General features: G+C 34.7%; 1 protein-coding gene across 1 annotated transcript in view; it reads right to left on the bottom strand.

Annotated features, from left to right (window-relative positions):
• Nucleotides 1-433: 433 nt before the first annotated feature.
• Nucleotides 434-10867, bottom strand: part of LOC101845867 (MARVEL domain-containing protein 1) — a gene marked incomplete at its 5' end in the record, with an annotated part of 11561 nt that continues 1127 nt past the window's right edge. The window contains 2 exon segments of the mRNA XM_013086672.1: nucleotides 434-6003; nucleotides 9563-9661. Of these exon segments, the coding sequence (XP_012942126.1) occupies nucleotides 5848-6003; nucleotides 9563-9661 (255 nt within the window). The 3' untranslated portion in view covers nucleotides 434-5847.

The raw sequence follows: 10867 nt of genomic DNA, 5'->3' as shown, positions 1-10867 counted from the left end.
GGGGTGTTAGAAGGGTTTTGTTGCTGTTTTGTTGGTTTGTTTTTTAGTTAGCTTTCTTTTTGTTGCTGATTTTGTGCAGGGGTAAAATAAATGAAATGTTAAGCAAGACAATGAAGACCGAGAGCCATGGTAAAACAAACACACGGGTCGCCACCTCTCGGAGAACTATCAATGCTTTTGTCGCATGTTCACGTCAACGTCCATTGCTACTTTGCTACGGATTAGGTAAACTGAACAGTGACCTGTCGCCTCACACACGATTTGTGCATGAGTTGTGGGCGTGGCTTATAGGTTATGATGGACCACAGTTCCCTCACCAGCAGTTGAAAATTTATTGTTCGATTGACTGCATTGTGCACAAACTCCACCTCTACCCCTACTAGAGACTCATAATAAAGCAAAGAAAAAAGCAATTGAAAAAAGAGTTCTTGAATTCCTTTTAAGTTTGTTTATTGACAGAAAGTATTCATTATACACAGCTTTCTATTGTATAGTATGATTAAATGTATCAGTTAATATCGGTTAAAAAAAAATAACTGACCAACAAATGAAACATACCCAAAAATAAAAGGTTGTTAGGGTTTCTAAAGATTTTCTCACACACAATTAAAAAAACAACAACCACAGCTGTGTTTGTTACATAAGAGATGTGTTTCATGTAGAAATATAAAACCTCAATGGAAACAAGGAAAAAAATACCCACAAAGAACTATTCACAACTGCAAGAAAAATGGATCAAATAAAATACATAAAATCAAGAGAATGTACTGTACATGAAACAAATCAATAGAACAAAAGAGGAAAAACAAAGGTAAAGACAGGAGACACTGCTTACCACTTGTGACCTCTGCACTAGTGTCAGTAAGGGCAGCATTGCTGTGGGGAAGCTAGTATTAGTATCTACTTAGATCTAATTAACTCAAAGACTGGTACAAAAAGCACTGTATACAATATAGACCTTCCAAACCTGTTTGTCTTTTCACTTTCATTCTCTTACTAAAGTAACAGATGTGTAAAGATCTATGAAAGTCTTTGGAAACAGATGTAAACTTAGCATTAACAAGAACTTGGACTTTTTTGTAGGTAGAACTTCACCCGTTTTCTTTTCCCATCTTGACTGCTCGGATTTCCGGAGAGTTATCTAACTCTAGAGATACATCTCGTAAACTGCACCACATTTCTATAAAAAATTTCAACTCAACATTTAGAAATCACAAAACAGAACTTATTGCACTTAAAATATGAGTGATGAAAGTGATAGAAAAATTACAGTAAAACCAAACCACAATAAGGCGAATAGTGACAGCAACATGATGATAAAGTTCTTTTCAGTCTCTAAACAGTTCAGGAATTTACCTCTAAGTCACACTGTATACAATTTTACCCAGCAGCAATCTTCTTTGCGATACATGTATACATACAATACAAAAAGCGATACAGTGACATTATATTGCTTGTATAGGAATCCTGACTAAACACAGACTCTTGCACCCACTCTCATACATGTAAAGCTAAAACACAGATGAGATCAAGGGGTACATACAGAATAATGAGAATGTTGGTGTCAAGAAAAGTAACAAAAAAATTAAGAACAAAAAAGTGGAAATGATGGTAAGTCTTAACAGAGACACAAGCTCAAACTCAAACAAACCCAGTCAGTTCCCATTTAAAAAAACCCAAACCCAGGCAAAATCAAATTTGGTGAAGATCAGGATACAGTAACAAGCTTTTCTTTGCGGGGTGTGGTGTCACGAGTCACACTGAATTTTTTCAAATTTATGGGGTACTTTAGAGCAATGTCTCTACCAGAAACAAGGAAGACTATTAGTATTAACCTATTCAACAGTAACACTTCAGCTCATATATCATACAATCGCTGTTCACTTCATTAAGAGCCACTGAAATGCTAAATATAACATCTGTAAAACGGAAATATCAGCAAGCCTTGTCCTCAAAAAGAAATAGAATGAAACAAAACAAAAAAAATCACAGCAGCAACCCCAAGATGGATTTAATAGATTAACAAAACAGAAATAAACAACTTTGACTATGAAGTAAGTATGGTACAAAGGCAAAGACCGGAGGTTTCATATACACACAAAACCATAGGGCTTATGAACAGTGTACACTCGTACTCATACACTCATAGTAGGATTTGGATTTTGAAGTAGAGAGGAATACAATACACTGAATGATCCTCACTGAAAAAAAAAACTATAATATGTTTTGAAAAAACAACCTGATTACCTCAAAATAAAGTCTTAAGACGAGTAGGCTACAAAATTTAAGTATTTGTTGATGTTTCCCAGTTCCCACTAATTAACTGTAAAATACTGGAAAAAGTTCCAGAAAGCTCTACAATAACTCAAAACAGAGACAAATGTCATAAAAGTGGGTATTAGAGACATTATATTCTATAAGGCTGACTAAATATATGAGCGTAAATTTGAGTTACATACCTTTTAAAAACACACTTTGCAGCTTCCTATGCAAGAAACACTTGATTGCCAAAATGAACATTCTGAGAAAACTCTTTGATATCTTGTACTTGTACCTTTACAATTCCTAACTTCAAAAGTTCAAATTTGTTCACATTAAATTCAAATTATTCATCTCTGGAAGCAAAACCATTTCGATAGTGGGCCCCGGTAACAAAGGGTATGTTTTGTTGATATTTTCACCTAATGCAACACAGCACATCCTGAGGCTATCTTCCACCTTCCTCCTGATGGCAGAGATTCAACCAATGACCAGTAAGCAGATATGCCAGTTCAAATGTAAAAACAATATTTAAGGAATTTCTTAAGCATTTGATCCAAAGACAGTATTAAGTAATTTTTGGTAGCAGGCACTTTTCCCCAGGCTTAGTGAATAAGTAATAGGGAAAAAGACAAGCGACAAAAATAGGATTTAAGATCTAAGTAATTATACAGACGCATCATGAATAAAAGTATGACATATGTGATGTACAATAGAAAGTGATGGATTGTGCTATACAAAGAACTACTTGCTAAAAATTACACAGGAATATTGCTGTTGTCGATCTCACGCTGTGCCATGACAGTTTAGTTATATTAGGGAATAATAATTCAGGTAAGATTAAACACCAAAACACAGCAATGTACAAGCACTGCCTTTACAACATTGCCGGGCAAGCATGAAGGCAAAACATAAAAGAAAAGAAGTTGCTTGGGCATATAAGTGAGTGTGTATATAATATAATAATAAAAGTAAAAGTAGTGCTTTTTGCAAACATAACAAGAGTTAAAAGTAAAGAAGTTCAAGTAGTTATGGAATTCCAATTAAGTCAGATCTATATCAGCTGCAACAACAACAATGTGTTTCAGACTAGAGAGATATTACTATCGCAATAAAAATTCAGCGCAAAGTAAAATCAAATTAAGATGAGTACATGAGACTAGACTAAAAAGCAGAATATACAACATTGGAAATAGCACCTTTTTTCAGAAGCTTATTCTTCCACCATCCACGAGAGTTCTGAATATTAAGATGAAAGTTTTGTCTGTTCCAAACAAAAAGTTACCGTTAAGCAAAGGGAACACAACTTGGCATTTGGCTGCCTTGTGGAAACCATCACACTGATAAAAGGATTTCAACCAGCAACTAAAGAGAAAACATCAACTCTCTTTTTTTCTCTTGACATGCTGAAATTGTCAGCTTGGTTCATCCATTGAAAAATGTTCACTATGAAATCACAGTCCAAGCTCCTGGAACAGTGAGTGAAATAATGATTACGTGTCAGAGTTCACCAAACCATAAGAATAATATCACATCTTTTGTGCTTCTCAGCGGTCAATTTGAATTTTTACTTTCCAATTTTACTTCTCTTTTGCTCTGTGACATTAAAAGGATATCTCTGAATTGATCTTTTCCAAGATTATTCTCACCAACAATTTCATGTGCATTTATGGCAACAATAGGGTTGGTCTTTGAAAACAAAAGATTATCTTTATTCAGAGGGCAAAACTTTCCCACTTTTGTATCAGGTGTTTAGTCTTACAAACTCCGTGTTTTGTCAATGTCTATGCCTTACTTAATCCCCTTAGAGATGCACGAGAACTGTATGTGATGAAATGACACAGTAGAAGAACCTGAATAAAATTCTCAACTTGGGGAAATTTACCTAGACAAAATGCCTCAAAATGCAACTAAAACTAAGAGCATTACATGAATGGAATGGTCTTGACGAGCTTTTCATTATATTAAGTTCCCATTCATGTCTCACTGTCAATTGCGTTCCTTCCATACACATGGACTTTTTTTATGTACACATTTATTTGATGAACTCACCTTGTAGATGTTTTAATAGTGACTTTGAACTATTTGGCTTTCAATTTTTCAGTGGAATTCTCAAGGTAAGACATCTCATGCATATTTATAGCAGTATGTTCTTTTAAAAAGTGACGAGATTCCCAGGAAAAGAGCTGCGAAATAACAGAATACACAAGCGGCATACATAAAAACAGATTTTAAGCAAAAGCAAGCCAGTACCGGTATAATTGACTTTGGGATATTCAGATAAAACAAAGTAGATAGTCAACATGTGACTAAAAATCATTATATCCTCTACAAACTTAAAACAATTACCAGAATTTTCGTTTTCCTAAAAATCTATAAAATTAAAGCTTTTGTTGGAGCCGGTCAGATTTTGTCTGACCAAAGAAACAATTTGAATGATATGCATGGCCTACTTATACAGAGATTCAACCGGTCACTTCCGACTTCAATGTCATGAAAGAAGAAGGGGAAAAAAATGTTCTGTCCGGCATCCAGAAAGCTATTGTCTGAAAAAACAGAGAGCTCTCAGTTCATCAAAGGAGGCAGACAGAGCAGACTGGTAAAGTCACCAATCACAACAGCCAACAAATACACCAAAGTACCCGCCACATAAATTATGTCATCAATATACTCATGAAGTTCTACTCCCTACGAGAACAGCTGAACATTCAGAGGACAAAGTTCACACTTACAGACACACCACAGGAAATGTTGTCACTAATTACAACGAACATTAGTACATGACACAAGGAACACTGACTAGTCCTATCTCCTGTTCTAAGAACTTTTTCTAATTGTGAAAGAAACGCAAACATCTCAAGAACACATTAGCTGGATTTTCTCAAGCTTTAACATCAGATGTTCTTAAATTTCATCATACAGACATAAATGAAAGGGGCACTATTTGAGTACAGTTATAATCACATCTGAGATGTGAATTTGTGAGGAAAAAATTATATTCCACATTTAAATTTCTGTATCCTGAACAAATCTCAGCTAGAACCAGAACATACTGCCAAAAAATCTATGCAAATATGTTTATGGGTAAATGTGATTCATCTACTATTAAAATCTTAAATTTGACATAATATTCAGCACTTTTAATTTCTGTGGCAGTTTATTTCTAGAAACTAATTTGTTTGCCAAGGCACAAATTCTTAGTTCCAATTCTTGTTATCTGAGAGCTTTTCAAACTAGTTTTCCATCCTCAGTATAATGTATACTGATAATGAGTATGTTATCATTTGTGGTTCCACAAACATTGCTAATCAAACTTATTGTAAATCTTTGTTTGTGCACAGCAGTTTTAACTGTTGGGTCATCTAAAGTGATACAAAAAATCCAACAGCAGAAAGTTTTTCACCATACATGATACATGTCAACTGTCATTCACTCAAACATCTGTATCCTTTCAACTGCACTGCATGGATGAGACAATGAGGTTATTACGTACAGAGAGAGAGAGGGAGAAATGCAGTATAAATGGAGAAAGCTTGACCGTGACAAATTACAAATTAATTAGTTCCTATCGAGCCTAGTCCTCCCCGCTTAGTACTGTGTCCGGGTTTCATAGGTGGTGGTGGTGGTGGTGGTGGTAGTGTTGGCACCCCCAGCAGCAGTGCTTGGGTGCTGGTACGCCTGCCAGGAGCGGTACATGAAGTAGACGTCGATGATGTACACTGCCAGAGCTGCAAACGTGAAGAACTGAAACACAAAAGGACAGGGCAAAGACCATGTGAGAACAGAAGTCAATGAAGCAATTCCATAAAAACCTCAATTTATTCAAAGTACATTTAGTTCTTCCTAGTAATATGATGCCACAAAAATCTTGTGAGAAAAAAGGCCATCAAGTAATTCTACAAAATCTCAACACAAACCAAAGCCTGTGCATGCTATTTATTGTTACACTACAAGAAATAATAAAGTTAAAGTGGGTTTAGAGCAAAAGACTGGATACCATATGTCTGCGGTTGAAAAAAAAAGTATGTCAGTAAAAAGATTTGAAGAGTAAGGCCGAGAAATGGGGAGAACTCCAGACTCTCCACTATTGTCAAGTACCTACAGGGTGTGATCCACAAAAAACTGTACAACTTTTTTTCTAAATATCTCCCCCAAATTTGTACTAGAATGTTGTAATTTGGAATATATATAATTCATTGAAAAGGAATTTGTTTGACAAAAAATTCACAAAGAAGAAACTTATTTTTGAAAACAGAAAAGGCTTTTACAAAAACCACCTATAAATGCAAAATGCACCAATTTAAAAGATCTTGTAAGGAAAGTCTTGAAATGATTGGTTTGACTTTTCCTTTCCTCTAATCTTTAAAATCTAATCTTTCCATTTCTGTAACCTTTAAACAATATTTTTTTTCTCCTACAAAGTTAAAAAATATTTTTCAAATTCTGGAATTTCGAGAACCAATGGTATGTCCTCCTTTGGACTTGACACATTTTAACGCGTCGTCTGTAATGTTCAGTGGTGGCCAAACACAAGGATCCACTGAACCACGAGTACTCAAAGCCACACACACTGTACACCTTACAGTATGGAGCTGTTTCTAGAGACAACGGGGGGAGGGGGGGAGGTTGCCCAAATAGACAACATTTGTGGAGTTGATATAACCTGACTGAAAGGTGAATATGGGCTTTGCCAAGGAACCAAATGTCATAGAGGAAAAGTTCATGCTTTTTAAGACGATTGACGAATCATGAACACTCTATCATTGGCTTTCAAACAGGAAAATGGTACAGTCGTAGATAAAGATCTGCCTTATATTGTTACCCATCCAGATAAAGATCTGCCTTAAGAACGCGGACAGTTGAGATGTTGGAAAGTTATTGCTGCAGACATCATCTACGGACAGACGTCTCATGGGGCTAATCTACTGAATTCTGCATTCTGGTGACATTTAAAAGGGTGCGAACAGTGTGTGTTTGACCAGAAATGGTCGTTCAGTCTGGGAAATTTTAGTTCTGATTCTCTACAGGTACTAACTGAAGGACCATTTCCACCCTTGACATCGAAGAAGGCCTTAAGGGCACCTTAACATTATTTCCGTACCTTGTGCGAAACTTACGAAATGAGTTGTGGTGAGGAAATGTTCCATACAAAAAGCTCTCTGCTCTTTACTAATCTTAACAATGAGCTCAGCAGGCAAAGGAAACTTGAGAAAAAATATTCGCAAACTTCTCTTTGCCTGTCAGACTACTGTAGTATGTAGTATGTAGTATGTAGTATGTAGTATGTAGTATGTAGTATGTAGTATGTAATATGTAATATGTAGTATGTAGTATGTAATATGTAATATGTAATATGTAGTATGTAGTATGTAATATGTAGTATGTAGTATGTAGTATGTAGTATGTAGTATGTAGTATGTAATATGTAATATGGCTCAATCGTTGGCCTGTTAGACTACTGTAGTATGTAGTATGTAGTATGTAGTATGTAGTATGTAGTATGTAATATGTAGTATGTAGTATGTAGTATGTAGTATGTAGTATGTAATATGTAGTATGTAGTATGTAGTATGTAGTATGTAATATGTAATATGGCTCAATCGTTGGCCTGTTAGACTACTGTAGTATGTAGTATGTAGTATGTAGTATGTAGTATGTAGTATGTAGTATGTAATATGTAATATGGCTCAATCGTTGGCCTGTTAGACTACTGTAGTATGTAGTATGTAGTATGTAGTATGTAGTATGTAGTACGTAGTACGTAGTACGTAGTACGTAGTATGTAGTATGTAGTATGTAATATGTAGTATGTAGTATGTAATATGTAATATGTAATATGTAGTATGTAGTATGTAATATGTAGTATGTAGTATGTAGTATGTAGTATGTAGTATGTAATATGTAGTATGTAGTATGTAGTATGTAATATGTAGTATGTAGTATGTAATATGTAATATGTAGTATGTGGTATGTAATATGTAGTATGTAGTATGTAATATGTAGTATGTAGTATGTAGTATGTAATATGTAGTATGTAGTATGTAGTATGTAGTATGTAATATGTAGTATGTAGTATGTAGTATGTAATATGTAATATGTAGTATGTAGTATGTAGTATGTAGTATGTAGTATGTAGTATGTAATATGTAGTATGTAATATGTAGTATGTAGTATGTAGTATGTAGTATGTAGTATGTAGTATGTAATATGTAATATGTAGTATGTAGTATGTAATATGTAATATGTAGTATGTAGTATGTAGTATGTAGTATGTAGTATGTAATATGTAGTATGTAGTATGTAGTATGTAATATGTAGTATGTAGTATGTAATATGTAGTATGTAATATGTAATATGTAGTATGTAGTATGTAGTATGTAGTATGTAGTATGTAGTATGTAGTATGTAATATGTAGTATGTAGTATGTAGTATGTAATATGTAGTATGTAGTATGTAATATGTAGTATGTAGTATGTAGTATGTAGTATGTAGTATGTAATATGTAATATGTAGTATGTAGTATGTAGTATGTAGTATGTAGTATGTAGTATGTAGTATGTAGTATGTAGTATGTAGTATGTAATATGTAGTATGTAGTATGTAGTATGTAGTATGTAGTATGTAGTATGTAGTATGTAGTATGTAATATGTAATATCATATATGGCTCAATCGTTGGGACTTGAAGTGTAAGGCCTACCTAATGCGAACAGGTGCGTCATGCCACAAAAATGGGGACATAGCTGAAAATGGGTTGTTTTTTTACGCACTGTGTAGGGCAAAACTATTCAGGGGATTTGTCTAAAATGGATATCAGACAAATTTCTTTTGACTTCCAAATATTGTGTACAAATTTAAAGTGCAAAATTTCAGTGTGGAGGAAAATATTAACGAGAAAAAAAAAGGTACAGTTTTTTGTTTGTTTGATCACCCTGCTACTTTATTTGCTCATCTGTGTAGAGCAGTTCATCATATTTAGCACATTATATTAATAAGCCTATCCATCGATAAAAGAAAACATTAAATTTAAAACTCAGCTATAAAATATAGGCAGAGATAATATATATCCATCCATACTCTTTACTCTTAAAAATTCCTTCCAAAAAAAACCCAACCCCATTTCAATCCAGAAATTTTTCAAATTTTATGTAAATTTCCATGTATATTGCAATTTTTTGGACAAACCAAGCATGGCCGGCACACTGGTTTTGAACAAACTTGAGTAGTATTTTTGTACAAAAAGGCAGCATGTTGTGGAACCCGTGAAGTGTGAACAAACGTGAGACGACAACAGTTGAACTTACTGCAGTGGCTCCAATAGAAGTGGCCAGGTGGGCCCTCACAGCAGCCACAATGGCAGCGATGATGAACAACACCACGTACACGCAGTAGTAGATGAACACCTGGGCAGAGCACAAAGGTAATCAGATGTAGGATTTTGGGGGTTTTTTGTAAGTTTTACAGCACTTGCAACACAATAAGGTCATACAAGTGCCGAAGATTAGAGGTGTTACAAGAGAGGAACAAACACAAAAAAGAAGGAGGGGAGATAAAGACGATAGATTTTTTTATAGGAAAAAAGGAGCAAACCACACCAGAGCACCCGCCAACCACCCAGGAATTTTTGTTTTAGCAAGAGTTTTACGGCACTTGCAACACAAATAAATCATTTAAATACCGAAGATTAGTTGTGTTTTAGAGATTAATACAAAGAAGTGAAGGAGAAGATATTTAAGGAAAATAGCTATTTGATAGGAAAGAGGGAGCAAACCACATCAGAAAACCTGACAATCATCCCCTTAACGTAGGAAAAAGTATCCCTAACACAGAGACGTCTGATTAAACCGTCTCCAAAAATAAAAACTATTAGAATTAAAGAGATGAAAGCTTTATATATATAGTAAGGAATCAAGCAACCATAAACTTGTTACAAAACGTTACCTAGTTTAGAAAAAAACAACTGAATATTCATACAATGACAAAACAGTAATGCAATTGAGAAATATAGAATCTACTCAGCCACTGAGACAGGTTTCTTCCACTCAAAACTTTTCCTTATCCCTGTGGGGAAACTATGAATTACAATAACAAGAAATTCAGAAGTTACAACAACATTCCTATATGCAGATATCAATGATCTTAATAAAATTTAGAAGAACATCTGATAGTGATTCAAGTTAAGTGTTATCCTTTAGTAGGCTATGTTCTGTTTCTTTTCGCTAACATCAAATTATTCAAAGCCACTCCCTCTAGTGACCACCTTCCTACAAGGCTACATGGCTAAACAGTAACAGTTTTTGTGAACCTGCCTGAGTTCTCCTGGTCAAGGTAAAGACTCTAATATTGGCTGTTGAGATAGAAAGAACTAGTGCACTACAAATAAGCCTCATTTTAGTTTAGAGTGCCTATCCTGTATTATTTTACAAAAAAACTGCCCAGGCAATATTTTCACTACAGCTTGGAAAACAGTCACGTTATGCATAAGAATTACATCCAGCTAGGAGAAATCAACTCTTCGGCTTCACATGTGGGGGTGGAAAGTGCATATATAATATATTCACGAGCGGTAGAAATATGTTGAGCTGAAAAGCAATGTATTGCTATAAGAA

Source organism: Aplysia californica, unplaced genomic scaffold, assembly GCF_000002075.1.
Source record: "Aplysia californica isolate F4 #8 unplaced genomic scaffold, AplCal3.0 scaffold00490, whole genome shotgun sequence".
NCBI classification, from domain to species: Eukaryota; Metazoa; Mollusca; class Gastropoda; order Aplysiida; family Aplysiidae; genus Aplysia; species Aplysia californica.
This window is presented reverse-complemented; position numbering and strand designations above follow the sequence as displayed.